The sequence below is a fragment of the Ricinus communis genome, chromosome 3, assembly GCF_019578655.1.
Source record: "Ricinus communis isolate WT05 ecotype wild-type chromosome 3, ASM1957865v1, whole genome shotgun sequence".
Lineage (NCBI taxonomy): Eukaryota > Viridiplantae > Streptophyta > Magnoliopsida > Malpighiales > Euphorbiaceae > Ricinus > Ricinus communis.
The window spans coordinates 24930521-24955373 of NC_063258.1; the positions used below are offsets into that span (position 1 = coordinate 24930521).

The 24853-nt window shown below is 32.3% G+C and overlaps 1 protein-coding gene across 1 annotated transcript; it reads left to right on the forward strand.

The window, feature by feature from the left end:
• The first annotated feature begins 18191 nt into the window (after positions 1 to 18191).
• On the forward strand, positions 18192 to 22610 carry LOC8286599. Its single transcript, XM_015726769.3, has 9 exons — positions 18192 to 18439; positions 18590 to 18780; positions 19243 to 19424; positions 19518 to 19802; positions 19905 to 19963; positions 20069 to 20105; positions 20212 to 20283; positions 21228 to 21555; positions 22042 to 22610. Exons 1-9 carry the CDS (start codon positions 18307 to 18309, stop codon positions 22414 to 22416), a joined length of 1662 nt encoding a protein of 553 aa, XP_015582255.2. The 5' UTR covers positions 18192 to 18306; the 3' UTR covers positions 22417 to 22610.
• The last annotated feature ends 2243 nt before the right edge of the window (positions 22611 to 24853 follow it).

Here is a 24853-nt window from a genome sequence, read left to right on the forward strand (position 1 = left end):
AAAATTATATGAAATTTTGATTTTAATGATGGTGGATGTATTTTGTTATAATACTATATTCATAGTATCATTTTGTGTAGTTGCGCATCATCATTTTTAACACAACAATACGAATAGGTCATTTTCCCGTTAACAATAACAAATTGAATACATTAAGTCTAAAACACTTGTCGTCCATTCAATTAAATGATAGGTTATAAGGTTAAGAAACGAAATGAGAAATAAATAAATAATAATAAATGGGAGATTCACATGCAAGAAACATAAACAAAATTGAATTAAAGTCCACACGTAAAACTGACAACAGATTAGAGAAAATTGTGCCTATAAATCACAATCATTAGCAGTCCAAATCCAGCTCTAATATCAAAATACATTCTTAATTAGACAAGCAAATTTACCAAAAAAGAATTAATTATTTTTCTATATATAAAATAAAGAAGGATGGCAGTACCACACGAAAGACAGATCGACAAATGACAACGAGGCCATATTGTACAAACATAATTCCATGGAAACAGAAAAAAAGAGAGTTACGGGACAGCCCCACTAAGAATAATAAAATTATCAGAAAGACAAAACATTAGCATATATATATATATATATATATACTAATCAAATTTTTCTATGGAATTTACAGAATTTTTATGAAGTCATATTACTTTTTTATCAATTAAAAAAATGACATGTAATCTAATCATAAAAATATTAACTATAAATATTTATAAAAAAATCAAGTGTAATTTAATAAATATAGTAAAATTTATGATAATATTATATTATTAAAAATATTATAATAAATATAATATTAATTATAGTTACTACATACTCATAATAAATTTTATTATTTTTATAATAAAACATTGGATGTGTTTATATTTATATATGTAAAAATAAAAGTAATAATGAAATAATATAAATATAAAAACTACAGTTTATATAATATAAAAATAAAAAGTTTTGACATGTTAAAAATTTATTGGTACAGTATAATGAATGAGAAATAAAATAAATAGTAAGAATTTTAATGTAACATCCAGATTTAAAATTTTGTTTTTCTTTTTTTCCCCTTTCCTCCTTCTCTTTCTTTTCCTTCCTCCTTCTCTTCTCCCTTCTCCCTTATCCCTCTCACCGCCTGCGTGCCGCCCAGCTTGCCGCCGCCATCCAGTAGCACCTTCCCCTCCTCCAGCTGTCGCGCGTCGCCTTCCCCTCCTCCCTCCCTTCTGCGCGACGCTGACGAAGGACAAAGAGGCTACCATTGTCGATTCGGCCTCATGCCGTCATCCTTTCGGCAATTCGACACTGGATTCGGACTCTTCATCCCCGATAACCCCCTGAGCAAGTCTTTCCTACCGATTTCCTCCACCGGCAGCTTCGGAGGAGCTTCACCGGAGCAGCCCCTTTCATTTTTTTAGTTATTTTATATTCTAGACCATCCATATTAGTATTTTTGATTTGTTATAATTATTCTAGTCCATAATTGATGTAAAATATTAGTAAAAACCAGTTTGATCTGTGTATGGCATGTCAGTCATGATTAATATAATATTTTTATAAGAATTTTATTAAATTATTAGTTAGTAAGGCTTAGATTTAATGGCCTTAAGCTTATTCATTCCCTAGTGCCGATCACAGGCCCATAGATTGGATCGTGACACCTAACAATTTAATTAATTAAAAATATTTATTACACAAACGTATAAAAAATTATTAGTGCATTACAATGAAATAAACAAAAAAGACTAAAATTAAAAAATATGTATACTTGTTATTTATATTTATCATAGCATAAGATAAATACATAATTTATAAAAATATATTATATGATTTATATAAAATATTAATATAAATATAAAAAATATTATAAAAATAAAAATAAAACTTTTTTATGTTAATATGATTATAAATTAAATTATACAATATATAAAATAATTATACAAGTACATGAGCAGATTGTTTGTTTTTCTATATAAAAAGAAAAGCAATTTAATTTTAAGATTCTTATTTGTTGTATACTAAAATTTTACTATACATTATTATAAAAACATCTCAACAATATTTATTATATGTTTTTTATTAAATTATAAATAAATAATTTTTATTTTAGTTTATCTTAATATATATATATATATAAATATTTTTTATTTTATGTTTTAGTTAATTTGTAATAAAATAAAAAGAGAAAAATAAGTAAGGAGAGAGAATATTATTCTTAAAGAAAAAAATAAAAAAGTTAAGATATATGCTTAAAAATTACTTTTTTACTTTTTAAATTTAAAAAGAGAGAATGAGATTTTCAAGTCATTTTAAGAAAAATAATAAATTTCATAATCTTTTAGAAAGTTTAGTTTTTATATATATTTTCTATAATAGAGAATGAGTATAATTTAGAAATTTATTAGAGATACTATAAGTTTATTTTTTAATTATAGACAACCGGTTAGTATTATTTATTAATTAATTAACTTTATTTATTAACTAATTTAGTAGTAAATTATATTAATAGATAAAATTAAAATAATATTAATTTTTATAGATTTATATATACAAATTATTTTTATATATGAAAAATACTTTTATAAAAATAAAAGAGATTTTGAAGGAGAGAGAGAGAGAGAGAGAGAGAGAGAGAGAGAGAGAGGGTGAGGATGATGATGCTGCTATATCTCAGTGGGGGGCTTTTCTTCATCAAATCTTTACACATGGTTTTGTCTGTTTGCAAAGTATGGCTTTCTTCATCAAATCTTTCCTTACCAACTGTCCATTTCCCAATTGTTATCTTTTTCTCTATTATCTAAGCTTTTTTCTAAAATCTTGTGGGCAAGGGAAAAGAAAAAAGAAATCAATTTTTTCTGAAAAGACAGTGTTACCCTTTATCGTTCCCCTGTCATGTTTACAATATCTAACATTAAATTTCTATTTAACAGTTTTAGAAAATAAATTTAAATTTCATATAGTGATAACTATTTATTTAATAATAAAATAAAAATAATTACTACTTTTTAAACAAAAACTGCTGATATAATTTTTGATTTTATTAGAGTTTTTATTATAAATTTATTCTTTAATTATAAATATTAATTAATGTTATTTTAAATAATTTATTTATTTTGTATGCTCTTCTAGAAATATAAATTATCAATAAATTTATTTATCAATTTTTAATTATTTATGCAAATCAAAATTTTATAAGCGAATTTTATAGTTATTAAGTACCACTAATTAAATTCTAAAAATAGATTAAGAAATTAAATAAATAAAATTAATTTATTATTGATCAATAAGTAAATACTATACATAATTGGTTAATATAGTGTTTAATTATATTAATAAGTTATTAAGATTAAAATAATATTAATATTATGTTAGAATAATTTTAGTCTAATAGTTAAGATTCCGGTCTTAAAATTAAAAAGTTTTAATTAAATTTTTCTACCAAAAGAAAAGAAAAAAGTTTTAGTTATTTTTTGAGTAGAGTTTTCCTTTTTGTTTTTCTAATTTATATTATATGTGGTTTGTGCTTTTTAAAAAAAGAAATTGCACGTAATATATTACAAATGTATCGTATTTAATTATTATGGGAAAAGAGAAATAGAAGTTTGAATTTTAAAATTTCCATTTGAATTCTGTGTATTTTGTATATTAAAAGTTGATGATGTATAATGTGTACTTAGGATTCCTAATTTCTCATCCAAATTGATAAGTTTTATCCATGTTATTTTAGTATTTCCCCAAACTCAGACATGGAAATACCATTAATACCAGAAATCCATTTTTTTAAGAGAATTAGCATCAAAATAATATCTTGTTTTAGCGAAAATTACTGGTTTAATTCCTGCTTAAAAAAATCAGTATTCACCAATTTATTGCTTAGAAGTAATATCTCATTCTAGTAAAAATTTCTCAATGTTGATTTTAATTAGCTAACTTCAACAAAAATTTTAATTAGCTAATACATAATATCTCTTAATAAAAAATATTTTCTCTATTTTGAAAAGGTAATTCTTTTTTGTCTGTGATTGTCATAAATTATAATTTATTTTCTCTGTGATCGTCTTAAATTATAATTCACTTTTTTTGATTGCTAATTTAATAAGTAACTAATTGTTTTTCTGTGTTTTGTATGACTGTTATTATTATTTTGTTATAATAAAATCAAGTTGATAATACAATTTAATAAAATTTTAATATTTAAAATTAATTTATAAATTTTTTAAAAATAATAGCAAACTAACTATTTTAAATGTGTTTAATTTATTAAAATTTAAAAATATTATTAATGTAATAATAAATACTATATAAAAGATTGTTTATTAATTAATTTTAATACTATATAAATTAACATATCAATATGATTGATATTTCTATTTTTATAATTAAAAATTTATTATATAATTAAAAATTTAATTTAATTACAATTGGTATCAGAGCCATGGTGACAGAGAAGAGAAATCCAGCTATCATGACTTCAGAAATCACTACTCATACCTCCACTCTACAACTCTCTCCTTCTTGCAGAAAAACTATATTCAATAAGATTGACCATCTTATGGAAATTTCTCATATTTCTGAAAATGTCCAAATAGAAAATACTCTTGTACCCATTATCAACCCATATAACATTTTCAAGAAACAGAACTTTGTCAGAAAAACCTTCAACCAAATTATCCACAAACAATCTTTATCCGTTAAGGAGTATGCTGAATCTTCCTCTCTTTCATAATGTTCCCTTACTTCTACCACTCAGAAGCAGTATGTTACTGTTGAGATTTCCACTTCTTTTATAGAACAATGGAAGAAACAGGGATACACACATCTCCATCTTGGAGCTGTCAGGATAGTCCTCTCATATCATGGCAGGATGGGTTTACCAGTTACGGCCCGTATGTCGCTTTTAGACACCAGGTATCTCAGGTACGAGCATGCAGTAATCGGAACTATAGTCACAACACTTAACACTGGAAGTGTTGTTCTGACTTTCTTCCTAAATTTTAATTTATCTCTTAATGATCCCTATTTGTCAACTACACTCAAGGTCCAAGTCCAGATCACTGGAGCAAACCAAGTGACGGATGCTCTTTCTGCGACCCTGCACTACTAGATTGTCTACAGACTACAGGACCATGCCTTTAATCTACAAATCCTAGGCTTCCAAGCCTTCTCTGATGCCTTGTTCATGCTGGCTGACTTTGGCCAAATCCCTACAATAGTCCAGGCCCCAAGGTAGCTGGAAAGAGAAGATCTGCAGAAGTTAATCCCAACTGAATGGGTGACCAATTATGAGAAACTCCAGACATCTCAAGCCAAGCCTGTTCAGGCTACTGACCCTCTTCTTGTCGCCCAAAAGGATGGTACTGTGAAAACGATTTTCACAAAAACGGAAGAATCTTCTTCTGCTCCTTCTATCTTCCAAGCATTGATGATACAGCCTGTGTCCAGACCTGGAGAAAAGATCCATATTCATTCTTTTCAATCCTCTGGACATCATATCTATACTGCCAGGATTAAGGGACACTTCATCTGGGATGTTGACCCAGGAATGTATAAATCAGGATGCACCTGCAGAGATGATCTCAATTTTGCTGAATCATGTTTCCAACACTCTAAGAAAACTCCAAGAGTCATGTCTCTAGAAACTCCATGTTCAGTCACGGAACCAAGGCCAGATGACCGAGATCCAGACGGTCCTTGGATTGGCATCCACAAAAAATAAAAAGAAAAACAAGATAAATCTCCTCTTCATATGTATAAGGAAGCCTTAGAACTTCTTGTAAAAGAAGGAAAGACTCTCATTGACATCACCTTTGATGAGATGAAGGTACTTTTGGCTCAAAAGGGAATTATTTTTGGGCAGAAGCCTTCTACTACTTGCAGACAAGAGATTCATTCTGATTTACCAGTAGTTCAACCACTCTAGGCAATCCAAAGTTGTTTCATGTTCCAGCCTGAAGATTTCCCTCCCCTAGGGAAGTCCGAAAATAAAAGATCGGAGATCCTCCCCTCAAGGATTACTCCATCAGGATCCATAGAGCCTCTCACTTCACTAGAAGAAGTCCTAAATTGGCAGACCTCTAATTCGATAGTTCAGAATTCTTATCTAAAGAAGATAGATGGAAAATTGGATCAGGCTCTCCATTTAGCTCACAAGTTGGACCAAAAGTTGGACATCTTCTCTCAAGAAGTACTTCAACTATATTCTTCTCTAACCGCCAAATATCAAGCCTTGGATAGAGAGCTTCGAGTTTCTCAACCGATTACACCAGCTTTAATCTAGAAGGAAAAAGAAATTACAAGGCTCAAAAGGCAGATTGATCAAATTGAACATGACCTTAGAAAAGATCAGTCTTCTACAATCCCTTCCTTACATTAGTAGCCTCTACATCTTCTGCAATTGCCCCTCATACTATTTTGCATTTCCTTTCCTCCCACAGCCAGAACAAGAAGGAACTCTTTACCAACCCTTTGGTACTTTCTCACATCTATACCCAAAAGGCTCTATAACCCAACAAAAGAAAATATCGCATCCTCCAGTTTTTAAAGAAAATAAATTGCCAGACCAATCACTCATCAGCCCTTATGATTCTGATTCTTCCTCAAATACCTATGGGATGGCTGATATCACAGAAATTCTCATGAATACCTCTACTACTGAACCCAATCCACAAGTAGTGGAGCCTGAAGATGGCACAGAGAATGCACAGTCATATTTTGTTTCTACTGGAGCTTCATACCCAAGGTCAAAACCGACAACTGGCACGAGACCTTGGTTCACCTTTGATGAATTGCCTCCATCAAAATGGAGAGATAAGCTTTCTGAATTTTTGGCATGGATTGATCTTCAAATGACTTTTAATGGTGCCACACTTAAAAAGGTTCTTGCTGAATTTGTTACGAGATTCACAGGCAGTTTAAGGGATTGGTTCCAGTCACAACCTGAGTATACCAGACTCCAATTTGTGACTTTGCCAACTCCATCATCTATGGTCACAGTCCTCTATAATCAGTTCCTTGGAAGTTATGATCTAATTATACGATAATAAAAATATGAATACTTTGATCGAAAATATTGTTCGTTGAAGATAAAGGATCTGGAAAGACATTATTCTGTCATGTCCAAGTTATATTATGTCATTGGAGGGCACGACGGTGATGATATATTGAAATATACTTTCATCACCTCATTACCAGATGAGATACAACCAGAAGTCAACAACATGATCGCTGCAATAAAAAAGCCAGTCACCTCCATTACTCTTAGAGAGATCTGGCAGTTTACTCTCTCCTCTATCAAAAAATTATGTGACCAGCAAGAATGGTTCAGAAGATTGTCTCAAAGAGATTTGATTGTTCAAAAGGCCTGTAACAAAAGCCACCTCAAGATTAAATGCAAGGCCTCCAATTGTGTTTGCTCCAGTCACAAGAAGAAAATCGAACACCATTTCCAAAAATACCCTCGCAGCAGAAGCACAGAATTCAAAGGAAAAAGGCCACATACAAAAAGATTCAGATACTTCCGGAAAAAGAGGAATCAAGGCCACAAATCAGACAGATACTATATGGACGCATCATTGGTTCAGATCTCCCAAACAAAGACCTCTTAATAGATTTTGATGTTTATCATCAAGCTCAAAGGCTTCAAATTATTCCCAATGGAATAAAGTTCAAGAGGCAATTTCATCCATACACAGATACATCTAATCTGTTTACTATAGCAGACACAGAACCACCATTCCTGCAATACAAAGAAAAATTCCTTCCTTTTTGTCTAGAATCCCATTCACATTTTCAACACCCTCTACCCTTGTGGAAAAATCCCCAGTTCTATATCAGCCTTCCTTTCAAGCTCAATGAAGATAATAACCCAATAAAAGCCACCCATCTAGGAATGTCTCCTATAGATCTAGCCCTTGCCAAATCGGAATGCCTGACTCTGCTACACCAAGGCCTCATTGAGCCCACAATCTCACAATAGGCCTGTCAAGCCTTTTATGTGGAAAAAAGATCTAAAAAGTTAAGGGGAAAAAGAGACTTGTTATTGATTATAAGCCTCTGAATCATTTTTTGCAAGACAACAAATTTCCTCTTCCTCGCATATCGAACCTAAAAGTCCACATTCAAAAGGCCCAATTCTTTTCAAAATTTGATCTCAAGGCTGGATTTTGGCAATTGGGTATCCATCCCTCAAAAAGATACAAATTAGCTTTTTGTATCCCAAACGCCCAATATTAATGGACAGTCATGCCTTTTGGGCTCAAAACAGCTCCTCAGTTCCAAAAAACAATGATAGAAATCTTTGGGCCTATCCTTTACTCCTCCCTTATCTACATTGATGGAATTCTCTTATTTTCAGAGACAACTGAGGAACATCATCAACTCTTAAAATAATTCCTTGCTATCATCCAAAAGTATGGAATCATGCTGTCAGAGAAAAAGAGTATTATTGGCCAGCAAGAGATAGAGTTCCTTGGCATGCATTTCAAAGACGGCCAATATACGTATGGTCCACACTTGACAAAAGAGCTTGATTATTTTCAAGATGAGAATCTCTCTGTAAAACAAATACAGCAATTTCTTGAGATACTCAACTATGTCAGGGAAGCCATACCACACCTATCCAGTTACACATGTCATCTTTCTAAAATTCTAAAAAAGGACCCTCCCCTTTGGGGAACAGAACAGACTACAGTTGTCAAGAGACTAAAAGAATTGGCTCACAATCCTCCACCCCTCACCATTCCATCTACAGGAAATCTTATCCTACAGACTGACGCATCCGATCATGCGCGGGGGCCATTCTTCTTGAAAATCTCAATAACAAGGAACAACTGTGTGGTTATGCATCAGGACAATTTTCTCCATCAGAAAAGCATTACCATTCAACATATAAAGAGATTCTAGTAGTCAAATATGGGATAAAAAAGTTTGAGTTTTTCCTGATTGGTCAACACTTCTTGGTTCGAATGGATAATTCTTCATTTCCAAAAATCCTTGAGTCCAGCTAAAAGACCTTACCAGAACCTCAATTATTGAGATTAAAATCATGGTTTAGCAGATATGCTTTTGAAGTTCAGCATATAAAAGGAACGAGAAACCTCATCCTAGATTTCTTATCCATACTGTCAAAGCCACAACCAAAACACCAACCTATTGTTCTCCTCACCTCAATAGTTAATCTTCCTATAATCTTCATGGCCTCTTCGTCCTCAAAAAACCCTCTGCAACCTCCCTCACCACCAGACCTTCCCACAAATCTTACAACTAAACAGGTCAATAATTTTGCTAAAAATATGATGTTTCATTATTTGGCAACCATCCAACAGACTTTCTCACTACCTATCCAACCCAATTTCTTTTATCCAGATTACCCTTAGTGCTTAATCTATCACCTTTCTCCTACCCATCTATAAATTGAAAGTGAATTATGGTTTCTATGGTGCATTTCCACAGTTTGTTATCATGCTATAGAAGTACCAGTCATGGACCTCCTATACTTCTTCAATATTGAAACAAATGCAGGAACATATCCATGGAAATATCTCACTTGGTTCAAAACTCCATACCAATGGAAAAAGGATCTCCTCAAAATCATTCATGAAAACAAATTGTTCACAGATAATGACTTCAAGGCTTCAGAATATCATGCCATCTATATTCTTCACAGGCCTTACTTTAAGCTCTCAGAAGACACTTATGCCACCCAAAACATCTGTCATTATTGGAGAACAATTAAAATGCCCTTACATCTTGCTCCTCCACCAATAACAAGGGATTTGAAGCTCGCTCTACAACTAAGAAATGATTTAGGAAGGACCAATGTTTCTACACCACTTATCTGCACTTACAATGGACATCTATGAACTGAACACTCCATTATTGAACAATCCACTTTACCTATTCTGCCGACCCCACTAGATGATCCAAGTCTGACCATTGAACAGAAAGATGCCATTATGCAAGATTCTCAACCCATGGACGATGATAGTAGTTCGTGAGCTGGCAATAAAGACTATCTCTCTCCTCAATAATTCAAAATGTAAAGATATAAAAAGATGAGATTCCAATCTCATCTTCTTCGTCTTATTAGGTATATTATTTTTCTGCTTTTCTGCATGTGATATGTAAGTGTATTATTAGAAGATAGGTCTTATCCTTTTGTAAGTGAAAAATCTCATCTTTTCTTCTTAGGAAGACATGTGTAAAAGATAAGATTCCCACCTTATCTTTTCTGTCTTATTGTATTTAGGCTCCTCTATATAAAGAGAAGTCGAGAGTAATGGAAGTAAGCAAGTTTTTCTTTCATCTATCAAATAATATTCTTCTTTCTTCTCATGGCTTTCTAAATTCTTCATCTCTTCTTCTCGATCCATTGGCTATGAGCTATTTGCTTGCACGATCTATTCTTCTATGATTCAAAAGGTCTAACTCGGCTATAAGAATCCAAAAGAGTACAAAGACCTCTCATGGCAAAGGTGCCTCTATACGGTCTTAGCTTGATGATTTATCTTACCTTGAGTTCACATTTAATTTAAGATATTATTTTCTAAATTATAATTATTATCTAATTATAAAATTATCTTATTAGTTAATATAATATTAAAATATAATTAATATGTTATTTCTTAGAATAGAATTAGTATCATTATTTTATTAGAAAACTATTTATTAGTTAATATAATATTAAAATATAATTAATATGTTATCTTTTAGGATTAGAATCAGTATTTAATTAGAATGTAACTTATGAATCAATAAATTAATAGAAAAAACTATAAAATTATACATAAACTTGAATTTTATATACCAAAAGTAAGTACGCATGACAAAATAAAAATTTTATCCGTAAAAAATTAAGCATATATATCAAAAATAAATAAATTTTAAGAAATTAATATATATATATATATATATATATAACCCAGATTTTCAACATCTGATATACCAAGCTCAAACAATATACTACAGAATGTTGATTACCAAAGCAATATCCCCATACCAGTCTAGAATGAACTAGAGAAAGAAGATGAGGATATAGAGATCGTCTCTACCCCCTCTTCACCATCACCATCTGCAATAACACAAAATCTAGAAGCAGAAATCAACATGATTTCAAAAGATTTTCAAATTGATAAAAAGATTTTACATAAAGATTTCTATTCAAAGAAAAACCATTCTAAAAAACTTTGGCTTTTTAAGAATTTTTTACAAGAAAAAGACAGTATTCAAGAAAGATACTATCAATTTTGCATTCAAAACAAAGTCCAAATCAAATTTTTTGATTGGTTTCAAATTTATTGCAAAGAAAATAGTATTCTTTATCCTTTCAAAGAAAAGATCATTAGTCCTGTCACGGTAAGAAACAAGGCTCCAGAATGGAAGGTCGGAGAAAACCTAACCATCCAGTCTGACCATCCTCCCCTTAGGAAGATAACCATTCCTTATGGAGAGAATGATATAGAGGCTACACCTTACAAATTGGTAGGAGAAGATCTTGAGAAGAATGTCAAGAATATTGTTCAGTAGAATAATTTCTCGAATACCTATCTTAACACAATAGGGAAGCAACTTGTTAGGATAGAAAGCCAGATCCAAAAACCTCCTATAGTCTTCACCTCTCCAATCCCCAACACTGAACATCAAAAAGAGACAAACCAATCAGAAAAGCTCAAAAATCTAGTCTTCAAACCCTACCAAATCTCAAAGCCTAGCCAAGATCAATTTCAAAAGCAAACTGAGTTTGCTAGAGCAGTCAGAGAACAACTTAGCAAATTAGCAACTTCTGAATCCTTCAAAAACCTAGTACCAGATACTCCTCAAAGCAGTAGGAATATTAGTGCTTTAGATCAAGCCCAAAGTGATGAATCCAATGATTCAGAGCTTGAAAGTGTCATTGACAAACCATCCAACATCAACAGATTGGGATGGCAAGCCCCTAGATTGACCTGGCATACTCCTAGGAATACTGCTCCAGATCTAGGAATAGAAAATAGGAACAATATCCTAACCCAAACTAGATTCAATGCCTCCTCTGTCTATGAATGGAATATAGATGGAATGTCAGAATACAACATTCTTGGTCTCTTACAACAGATGACCATGGCAGCCAATGCTTACAAAACCCAAAGCGGTACCTCTGATAGAGACATTGCTGAGCTCCTTATAGCTGGTTTTTCTGGCCAGCTTAAAGGATGGTGGGATTACCATCTCACACAAGCACAACAGCTCCAAATCCTAGGTGTCATCTAAACCACAGTAGAAGGGACCCCCATCTTAGATGAACTAGGAAATCCAATTTAGGATGTTGTGTCAACCTTAATTCTAACGATTTCCCTCCACTTCATAGGAGACCCTTCTCTTCTGAAAGACAAGAATGCTGAGCTCCTTAGCAATCTAACCTGCAAAAAGCTTAGCAATTTCCAAGCCTACAAAGATACCTTTCTGACCAGAGTCATGCTTAGAGAAGATTCAAGCCAACCTTTCTGGAAAGAAAAATTCTTAGCCGGTTTACCTAAGATTCTAGGTGAAAGAGTTAGGAATACCATAAGAGAAGCCCATAATGGCAAGATCCCTTATGATTTCTATACTTATGGTGAATTAGTAAGCCTCACCCAGAAGTAAGGATTAAAGATATGCCATGACCTTAAGCTCCAAAGACAACTCAAATGGGAAATGAAAAAGACCAGGCAAGAATTAGGTAGCTTTTGTAACCAGTTTGATTACAATCCCATAGAACCTTCCTCTACTTGCAAAGAAGATTTTTCCAAATCTTTTAAGAAAAAACGATTTTTTAAAAATAGAAAGACTCCTAAAAACAAGGAGAATTTCTACAAAAAGCCATCTTCTTCTAAATTTCCAAAATAAAATTTCAAAAGAGATTTTAGCAAAATTACCTGCTATAATTGTGGCAAGAAAGGCCATACTTTAAAGTATTGCAAGTTTTCCAAAAAACTCCATGAGCTCCAATTAGAAGAAGAAGTTTTAACAAAAATTTCTGCTCTTCTTATTGATTCCTCTGAATCAGAATTTTCGAATAGCGAGGAAGAATTTCAAATTGATGAAATCAAAATCTCATCCGATTATTCTGAGACAGATTCTGAAAGTATTTCAAAGAATATTAATATGCTTACTAGGCAATAAGAAGCCCTTCTTGAAGCTGTCAAGCATATTAATGATCCTCAAATCCAAAAACAGGTTTTGAAAGAAATTTTAAAAACTGAAACCCTTATCCCCTCCTCTAGTAAGAATACTTATGATCTTACTATGATATTGGATAAAGGGAAAAAGCTAAAAAACCCTCTTCCTACCGTTCAAGAACTTCAAAAAGAAATCAAAGCTATCAAAACAGAGCTCAAAAATTTGAAAGAAAAACAACAAAATGATTATATTTTGCTCCAAAGTCTGATCCTAAAACAGAATAGTGATTCTGATTCTGAAGAGGAAAATGATTTTCAAAATCTTAAAGTTTCTGAAAGTGTTCCAGAAAACTTCATTAATGTTTTAAAGGAAATTACTTCAAGAAAATATTTGATTCAAATAAAGCTCATTTTCCCTAGTGATTTCCAAATAGAAACCATCGCTTTATTTGATACAGGAGCAGACCTCAACTGTATCAATTATGAGCTGGTTCCTAAAAGGTATCATCAAGAAACTAAAGAAAGGCTTACTTCAGCCAATAGTTCAAAAATTAGGATTGCGGGAAAAACTGAGGCTGCAATTCTAAATAATAATATTGCTTTAAAAAGTGTTTTTATTCTTACAAAAGATCTTCAGCAAACAGTTATTTTGGAAACTCCCTTTATCAATTTAATTACTCCTTTCAAAGTAACTACTGCTGGTATTATTTTTAAAGCTAAGAATTCAAAGATTGTTTTTCCATTTATAGAAAAACCCAAAAAGAGAAATCTCAATCTCATTAAAGCCCACTCGATTTACAATTTTGAGATAAATGCTTTGATCAAAGGAAAACAAACCCAGCTTTCTCATTTGAAACAAGATATGGGTTTGAAAAGAATCCAAGATCAAATGCAAAATGATTTTGTCCAAAGAAAAATCTCTGATTTGCAAAAGAAAATTGAAAATGAAGTTTGTTCTAATCTTCCCAAAGCTTTTTGGAAAAGAAAATAACATATGGCAGATTTACCATATGAAAAGGATTTTTCTGATAAACAAATCCCTACCAAAGCCAGACCCATCCAAATGAATGAAACCCTAGAAAGCCATTGTAGATTAGAGATTAAAGACCTAGAACAGAAAGGTTTGATTTCTAAGTCTAGATCCCCCTGGTCATGTGCAGCTTTCTATGTCAATAAAAATAGTGAGATAGAAAGAGGAACACCTAGGTTGGTGATCAATTACAAGCCTTTGAATAAAGCCCTAAAGTGGATTAGGTATCCAATTCCAAACAAAAAAGATCTTCTTCAAAAGCTTCATTCGGCTTTCATTTTTTCAAAGTTTGATATGAAATCAGGATTTTGGCAAATCCAGATTCATCCAAAAGACAGATATAAAACAACTTTTATAGTTCCATTTGGCCAGTACGAATGGAATGTGATGCCATTCGGATTAAAAAATGCTCCTTCTGAATTTCAAAAAAATCATGAATGACATTTTTAATCCTTATTCAAAGTTTTGCATTGTCTACATTGATGATGTGTTGATATTTTCAAATTCCATAGAGCAACATTTCAAACACTTGGAGACATTTTTCTATGTTGTTAAGAAAAGTGGTTTAGTGGTTTCAAAATCCAAGATATCTTTATTTCAAACAAAAATTAGATTTCTTTGACACTATATCTCCCGGGGAACTATCACCCCAATTGAAAGATCTCTAGCATTCCCTTCAAAGTTTCCAAACAAAATTTTGGAAAAAGCACAATTACCAAGATTTCTTGGTAGTTTAAATTATGTTATGAATTTTTATCCAAATTTGAACTGTCTTGCAAAGCCTCTTCATGATAGATTAAAGAAAAATCCCCCTCCATGGACCGATGTGCATACAAAAATTGTCCAAAGCATAAAAAAATAAGTTTCTGAAATACCATGTTTACACCTAGCTAATCCATCTGCATTCAAAATTGTTGAAACTGATGCATCAAATATAGGATATGGTGGGATTCTTAAACAAGTTCAAAACAACAAAGAATGTATTATCCACTTTACTTCTGCACACTGGAATGATACACAAAAGAATTACTCAACTATCAAAAAAGAAATTCTTTCGATAGTTTTGTGTATTTCAAAATTTCAAAGCGATCTTTTAAATCAAAAATTTCTTTTAAGGATTGATTGCAAATCTGCAAAAGAAGTTTTATAAAAAGATGTTCAAAACATAGCTTCCAAATAAATTTTTGCCAGATGGCAAGCTATTCTTTATGTTTTTGACTTTGAAATCGAATACATAAGAGGAGATTCGAATTCAATTCCAGACTTTCTAACCAGAGAGTTTCTTCAAAAACAGGAGTGAAAAATGCCGAGAAAATCAAAAGCAAAAGAAGAAAAATTGACAGCAAGTTCAAAGCCTGTCCAAAGCCCAAAGAAGGAAATTTTACCTTCTTCTTCAAAGCCCCTCAAAACTGATTTCAAAGGTTTTCCCCCCAGGATGGTATTTCAAGCCCTGGAATATTTCAAAGCCTCAATCCTATTACCAGTCTATCCTTGAGATAACTGGTTCTGCAAAATTCAAACATTTTAAAAAACACAAAGACCATAAAGACCATGCATATTCTACATGCACCATACAAAGAATCCTTCACTCTACAGATTGGGGAATGGATTTACACTCTTCAAGATCTTTCCCAACTTCCCTTCAAAGAACCTACCCTTCAAACCTCAATACTTCCTTCAACTATTGGGATTACCAACAAGCTTGGTTCAATACCTTTCTTCTCCAAAATGAAGGACAAAGCCATTCTTGGCTTTTCTACTTCGATACAAGCTCAATCCAAACTTCAAAAATCCCCTATTGGTTTAAACAATGATAGAATTATTATGGCAATTCCTGAGACCATAATTCCAGAAGTTCTACCTCTGTTTAACCTCTTCAAAGCCCACTACAAGCCAAACAAAATAGAAAGACGTTTTCCCCCGTTACTTCTATTTTGTTCAAACTTTTTTCTCCCCTGGGTATGTGTTTGGTATTTCCATTTCAATTAAGCAGCAGATGGAGAAATCATCCTTACCCATAGATTCAAAGTCAAATGGTGGGATAAATTTAACCACCAAGATAAATTATCTCTAAAATTAGTCCAAAACTTCCTTTCAAAAAATAGCTTCTTGCCACCTCCAAAAGAACAAACCACTTTCCTGGCACAAAAGTCCTTCATAATTCCAAAGCTGGCAGCAGCTCAAACAGAAGAGGATTTCTTACAGTTGATCAAACAATTATCGGAAACCGCTTCTTCTAAAGGAAAATCAAAAGCTTAATCTTCCTCCTTCAGCACCAGCTCAGCAGCAATCGACTTGGATGGTGACTCAAACAAGGATGATTGTTTTGGGATTTTCAAGCCCATTAAATGACATCCCTTTAAAGCCCATTGGTTAAAAACTAGAAATGGCAGCCCAAGATATTTCTGTAATGGGCCAAAAGCCCAAATAAAAAAAAAGTCAAAAAAGAAAAAGAAAGTAGACATAAGAAAAGCATAAGATTCTTTCAAATAATGGCCGACAAGCATCATTACAAGACTCCAAAACAAGTGGAATCATCTTTACTCCACTACGAAGAGTATCCAAAGCTCGAAAGATAGGATCCAAAGCTTGAAGACCTCTATATAAAGAGGAGTTCTCCTTAGAAGAAGGCAGACTGAAAAATACGAAGAAGAACCTATTGTATTCTTCAAGTCGCACAAAAAAGAAGAAATATAGTGAAAAGAGAGAGTATAGAGTGAGAGAGATAGTAAGAGAAACACCTTTCCTCCTATATTCTTATCCTCCTCTTGTAAGTTATATTTCTTTAGTTTAAAGCTTTCAAAGTTTGTATATTTGTTTAAAAGTTTATGTTCAAAGTTTGTGATTATTAATAAAGTTTATCTTCTTTATCTATAATTTTAAGATTATCTATAATTTTAAAATTTAACAAGCGTATGCTCTGTGCTTGGCTCGTCTGAGGATCCTGCACACCAGAAACTTGTTGATCTGTTTCTATTATATATATATATATATTATTAAAATATTATTCATTAATTAATATAGATATTATTACATGCAATTAGTAATTGAGTTTTATATTTTAAAATTTTAATTTTTATTGAAAGCTTAATTAGAAATTTTCTAAGAAAGAATAATATTAACTAAAAATCTATATTTATTATCTACTTATAAATTTTAATAATTTTATAGGTATGAAAAAAGTTGGTCAGCAATAAAATAAAATGAAACATAAACAAAAAGACAGTTAAAAAGCTATCACAATCCTACTCTAGTAAAATTTTATATTTTATCTTTAGAAAAAATCGGTAAAATTTAGTGATTTTGCTAGAGTGCATTGTGGCATCAACCTATTATAAGTTTATTTTTTAATTATAAATAATTAATTAATATTATCTTTAATTATTTATTAATTTTATATATCATTCTACTAATTTTGCTTACAGTTAATTTATATTAATCTTTAATTATTTATTTAAAATAAAATTATATAAGTAAATTTTATAATTGTCAAATATCACCGATTAAATTTTAAAAATAGATAATAAATTTATTAAATAAAAATAATATATTTTATTAATTAATGACTAAATACTATATATAATTAGCTATTTAATTATATACATAAATTATTTAAATTAAAACAATATCAGTGTTTATAAATTTTGTATAATAGCATACATCCATAGTAGAATGACTTCAAAATGCAACCTTCTTTATCCTCTTAAACTTCATTTACCGCATTTATACAAATAAAATTAAAATCCAAAAGACAATAAAGAAGAAGAAAGAATAAAGCAATAAAAACTTCACAATCAAAATTTCTTTTTTATTTTTCTCTTTCATTTTTTTTTTTATTTTAAAAAGGACCATGTAGAACAAAAAGAGGAAACAGAAAAGGGTATTTCCGTAAAATCAAATTAATATGATTATTCGAATTAAGAAGTGTCATTTTTCATTACAATTAAGTCCATTTCTTTCTCATAACCGCAAGAAAAGTGCATACTAAAAATCTCTGTAAAAATTGATATTATATTATTTTTAAATATAAAATAAACTGACACTCTCCCAAAACAAAACGTGTAGCAAAGCATAGAAACAGGAGAAACTAGAGAGAGAAGCAGAGAGACATACATCAAACAAACATTAGACAAAACACACCACACAATGTTCCTCTTCAACAGATCAAACACCACATTGTTACTTCTTCTTGGTCTTTGTTTCTCTTTCCTTCTCTTCACTTCCTCCTCACTTCCCACCACAACTGTTGATGCCCATCTCAACTCTTTTCCTATTCATGGTAAACTTGTTCTTTCTTTTTTCTTTTTTGTTTTATTGGTTCTAAATTATGTTTTGCAGTGTAATATTTAATTTTTATCTTGGGTTCAGCTTGAAAATTCTAAAGTTTTGGCTTTGTGTTGTATTTTTAATGATTTGGTATAATTTGTAGTGGTTGGTGTTGGTGAATGGAAGAATGGTATAGTGGCACCATCGGAGATAAGGAGGCATCTTGATGAAGAGAACCCTACCTCTAACTCTACTTTGATATTGGCTGAGAAGAGAACCAGAAGGAGAGATCCTTTGGATGATCTTAAGAGTTACACCGGTGGTTATAATATCAGCAATAAACATTACTGGGCTGTGAGTGATTTTCCTTTTCCTTTTCTTTTTCTTTTTTTTTTTTAAAAGAAAAACTATTCTTGATATTCATTGATAGTGATAGTAATATGCTACTTCTGAGTTCTCTTGGAAATTAATAATCTTCATTTTGATTTTTTTTTGTTACTCTTATAATAATGCTCTGTTTCTTATAAGGATTTGCTGTTGAATTCTGGTATGTTTAGAATGAATTGTAGCTTATGTTCTTATCTGGTTCCTCTCATGAATGTTTCACTTTTCTATTTTACCAAAAAAGCAAAATGCACCACAGATAATTTGACTGGGAATTTGCTTAGACTTATTGGCTTGTTTGTTTCTCCAATTCTGTTTTGAGTCATTTCTTAGTTTCTTAGTTATCTGATTCGTCTGATAGACTTTTTCTTCCTCTCTTCAATCGATTTTTTTTTTCAATTTATTATACTGACGATGATCTAAATAATGCAGTCTGTGGCTTTAACAGCAGCTCCTTTCTTTGTCATTGCTGGAATTTGGTTTTTGCTCTTTGGACTGTGCTTGGCCTTTATCTGTCTCTGTTATTGCTGTTGTCGAAGAGAACCTTATGGCTATTCTCGAATGTGCTATGCCCTTTCTCTCATTTTCCTCATTCTCTTTACAATTTCTGCAATGTAATTTTCTCTTTCCCTCTTGGTCAGTATTCCACAGGTTTGTTTCGATTAATAGTTTTATGACACCCTTGATGTTGTGCTTTGCATTTTCAGTGCAGGGTGCATCGTTCTCTATACTGGTCAACAGAAGTTTCACAGCATCACAATGCACACATTAGATTATGTTGTGAACCAGGCAAATGATACTGCCGAAAACCTCAGGGATGTGTCAGATTACCTTGCTGCAGCTAGGAATGTTTCTGTGGATTCAGTTTTTCTGCCAATCAATGTCCAGGACAGCATTGATAAAATTGAAACACAGATTAACTCCTCTAGCACCATTCTTTCCAGTCGTACACAGGATAATTCTAAGGATATACAAAATGCTTTGGATTCTATGTAAGCAAAAGCACTTGTAAATTTTCCTGGTTCTTACTCATTCATGATTTTTTTTTTTTATAAACTTTTATCACCGTTTTTTATTGTTTCCATGGACTGCAGAAGACTTGCTCTTATTATCCTTGCTGCAGTCATGCTTGCTTTGGCTTTTCTTGGATTTTGTAAGTTCATTGTCTTTTCAAACTAGAGGTGGAATATTTTATTTTGTTGGTCTCTGTCAGCTTGCTATATGTTCTGATGTTATTGAAATGGTACAATGGTTGCAGTATTCTCCATTCTTGGATTGCAGTGCCTTGTATACTTGTGAGTGATGCTATCTTTGAGCCTTATCCTGTTTTTATAAGCTCAGAAACATTTGTATTTAGTTAGTTAAATTGCTCAATATGATTCATTTCATAAATGATTGCAGCCTGGTGATCTTTGGGTGGATTCTTGTTGCGGGGACATTTATTTTATGTGGTGTATTTCTTCTTGTCCATAAGTAAGTTTCCCTTTTTTCTTTTTAAAGTTCAGCTGTATGTTTGGAGGGCATTGCATAAAAAATGTTGGTAATGATTTTTTTTTTTTTTTAAATGCTTGCTTGTTTATTTTTCTTTGTTCTGAAAGTTCAGTATGTTAAAATATATCTTTGAAGTCAGATGGCAGTACACTTCAATTCCTGTAAAACAAAACCATTTTGGTACCGTATAGCATTTTATTTAGGAGCGTTGTTATTTAAACATTGGACTTGAACTGGAATATCTTGAGATTTGAGATCCATGACTTTCATCTGCTTTATCATCATGATAATTGAGGTTAGATTTATGAAGACAATCACAGGGGATGTAAAGGTACCCATTTGTACTGTCTCTAACCTGTCCCATTGTGTGAAACCTTGTTGGGGTAGATTACAAGAACAAGTGCAGGCATACCTTTACCTCATGCTAGATTTCAATTTGTTCAACGGGCATATCTAGAATTGAACTGCAAACAGGCAAAGTGGCTGCAATATCAATTTAAAACCATGCAAATCTAAAGGTTCAAACATGTTGGTGAGAGTCCAATAATCCGTTTTATATGCCAACCATACCTATCTAGCACTTCCAATAGCTTTGTTACAGTGAAGTTAGCCTATAAAATAATCTGACCTATTACTAGTCTATTGATAACTGATTCTTGTATAATTTTAGAAGAAAAACCTTTATGGATCAACTACTAATTCAAAGCTCTATTCCTCACGAAACGCACCCAAGATGTGTACTTGCATATTTGCATCATCATCATGCGGCTTGGAACACATCTATCTGTTGCATTGGGAAGGATTAGACTTGACATGTCAACAAGTGCTGAGGATGTAGCAATATCAGTGGTATTGTATCATTTGTGTGCCACAGCTATGCTTCTTTGCATTGTTCCTAAATACATTTGGTTGCTTGTGCCCACTAGTGTGGTTGCAGATACGTGTGTTGCAATGGATGAATGGGTTCTGTACCCAACTGCAAAGACAGCAATGGATGATATAATCCCTTGTGTGGACAATGCAACTGCTCAAGTGACCTTACAACAGACTAAGGAAGTGACTTGTCAACTTGTCAATGTAGTTGACAATATCATCATGAATATCTCCAACAGAAATTTCCCACCCCAAGTTGGGCCACCTCTGTATTTCAATCAATCTGGTCCGCTAGTGCCTGTTCTTTGCAACCCATTCAATTCTGATTTCACAAAGCGGCAATGTGCTGCTGGTGAAGTAGACTTGAAGAATGCTACAGAGGTAAGTAACTAGGATCATATGAATATAGATAGAAACAAAGCATGAATAAAAATTTATGTTCATATAGGAATTATTGAAGCTTAGGGCAAGAAAGTCAATCTCCTTAACAGATGGCGTTTTAGGTTCAGAACTTAGTTTTTGGTCATTGTTACATTCTGATTTAGTGTTCATTAGTTTCATGTCCATGCAAAAGTCTTAGATAGTTGCTTGAACCTTCAAGTGTCAATAATTTCTATGATGTCACAAGCAGCAAGATTACCTGCTTTCCCACTGACTTACTGAACGTGTTATTATCTTACCTATCTAAATCTGGTTGATGTGTAAAAAGTTTCAGTTTAGAGTCTAATTGTTTCTATGTAGAATATCTATAACAGTATCAATCTTGTCCACTCTGAAGTTTATCATGGGACCATACATACATACATATATATATATATGTAACATGGAAAGTCAACTCTTGAGTACTCTTTTTCTTGTTTCAAATAGGTATGGAAGAGCTATACCTGTCAGGTTTCCTCATCTGGGATCTGTACAACACCTGGTCGGTTGACTCCCAGTTTGCATAGCCAAATGGCATCTGCAGTAAACTTGAGCTATGGATTGAATCATTATGGTCCTTTCTTGGTTGGCTTGGTAGACTGCACTTTCGTTAGACAAACATTCACTGAGATCAGAAGCTCATACTGTCCTGATTTGAGGAAATATACACAATGGATCTACATTGGGCTAGTAATGGTTTCTGCTGCTGTGATGTTATCATTGATCTTCTGGGTAATCTATGCAAGGGAGCGAAGACATCGTGTATATACTAAGCAGTTCATGTCTACAGCCATGGAAGACCGAGACAAGACTGCCCCATAGATATGTACTAATTTAGTTATTAGATTGTTTTATCCTGTTTATATATTTGGTAGCATACTTCGCCATATTTTCAAATTTTTGTACATTATTTAGTTCCCTCTAAGGCTTGCTTATTACTCAGATAGCTCTCTTCATAGGCATGATGAGACTGAAGTGGTCCTGCCCATTTTGCTTTAAGAAATTATGATTTATTATCTTGTGTTCTTATTTGTTATTGCATTCATTTTTGCTTTAGAGCAGATTCAATTTCAATCTCTCGACTAGCCAAAACACACCCTCCTACCAATCTTTGGAGAGCCTGTTTCTGTGTCATTCAGTACATCAACATACATGCAGCAGGTAGATGCTTTCATATTCAGTTGGCAAAAAGTAGTGCAGGTTGTGCTGAGGCACGATGTTGTGGCAGGAAGCCATTTTCAGGTAAATTACAGGCTGCGATTCTCCTGAAATTAGATATATCTCACGCAGGAGAAAGTACAGCTAAAACTCAAAATGTAAATAAATACACCTGTGTAGCAGGTGGCATCATTATGAAGTTGTTCTTGATGCTGGTTGCTCCTGATAAAAGTCTTTTTAACCTGATGCTGTGAAACTCCACATGTTAGCAGTGGAGCTAACTCTACGATTTTCTAGCTAAATAAGGCTTTTAGAATTTGCAACTGAGTAGCATTGGTTGAGAAATCTGTGATAGAAACGAAGTGAAGTTGGTCCAAACTTTCATGTCGCTCATCAATGATCCAAAATCTCCAACTCTATGTTTAATATGATTATGAAGTTGCAGAAAATTAACATGTTTCATCAGGTCGTTTCCTTGCAGATAATTTCTAATAGGTTCAATATTTTCTGCAAAAATAAACAAGGCATCCGATGTATAATAGAAATTGCTGTCGTCATTAGCTTTGGATGATATAAGAAACCCAATCGTGTAAACTTGAGCAAAGCTAAAATAGAACAGATGAAATTAAAGACATTAGACGTGATGGCACTTGCTTTCTGTTTTTGTGAACTAAGACATTAGACATGATAGCTCTTGCTACTTTCCTGGAGGAATAGAAATTAAAGAAAAAGTTATGCACAGTTCAAATGCAACGACCCTGGAACCCTCTAGCACCCAAACTTTGTTTTTAATTTTACATTATCTTCACTCTTTACTATCACCATCATGGATCTCTTATTCAGACAACTGAATATAATTCCTACATGGCTAATATTACATACCCTCTGCTAACATTACGTACACTAAATATATACATTGTCACATATGAATATGAATAAGAGTCTTATATTTTGACATTAAATAATTGATATATACTTAATTGATTAAACTAATAAATATGTATCGATCATTTATCAATTTAATATATAAATAAAAGTATAAATCTAGATAAATCAGTAAGACTAATAAAAGAAAAGCAATATTGACCCTTGGATTAATTATTCCATAAATAATTATATAATAGATATAAAATCCTTTTCCATTATTGGCACTTGGACTAACAAGTAAACGTCCTACTCTCAATCAACATCAAAAATGAAAGTTCGTATCAACACCCAATATCAACCTCCCCCGCTCATACTAACAAAGAAATTAAACTTTTATAACGCATACGAACTTACTGAACCATTTCTTACCCTCGAGTGAGTGAGAGATTAGAGAGACATAAAATGTTTTGGCTTGCTTATGGTAACTTCGTGGAAAGAGCCATTAAAAAAAGACCCATGAGCTAATTCCAGTGAAACATTAGTCCAAAAGATCAAATACATATGTGACAAATTAAGTCCAATGGACCAATTCGAGTGACAATTTGGCATGTGAAGAAAGAGTGGTCTCCTCCAGTTGGTGCGGTGTCTTTTTCATCTCTAATTAGGATCCAGAAGAAGTTTTGTGGTTATTTCCTTTCTTACACTTCACCACACGTGTCTGTTTCATTTGTGATGTCTTGAGAAAATAACAAATGGCATGAGATGGGATGGGGTGGGGGTGACAGATGGAATTTCGCTGGACACGTGCATGCCGACCTAAAGCTACCAGTTTTATACACTCGTGCTACATTTGTATGGCCAAACTTGGCTTTGAGGCTTTTATTAGACAGCAGAAATTGAAATTGGACATGGAATTGCAATTCTATTTCCAAATCTGTCCTAAAACTTACAATTCTGATATTTGAATTACATAAATAAAAAAAGAAAAAAAGAATTGGGACTCCAAATACAACATAATAAATGATTAAGGAATATAACTAATAGATAATAATATAACATTCATTAATAGATTTTACATATATTATAAATATATCTTAATCTATAATATATATATATATATATATATACACACGGGAAGAATTGGTATTATAAGCCGGATCTAACGCCTAGGATATCACATTCAGAATTCAAAATCGGAATGACAATAAAGAAGAATTGGAATTTAATGGCTCAA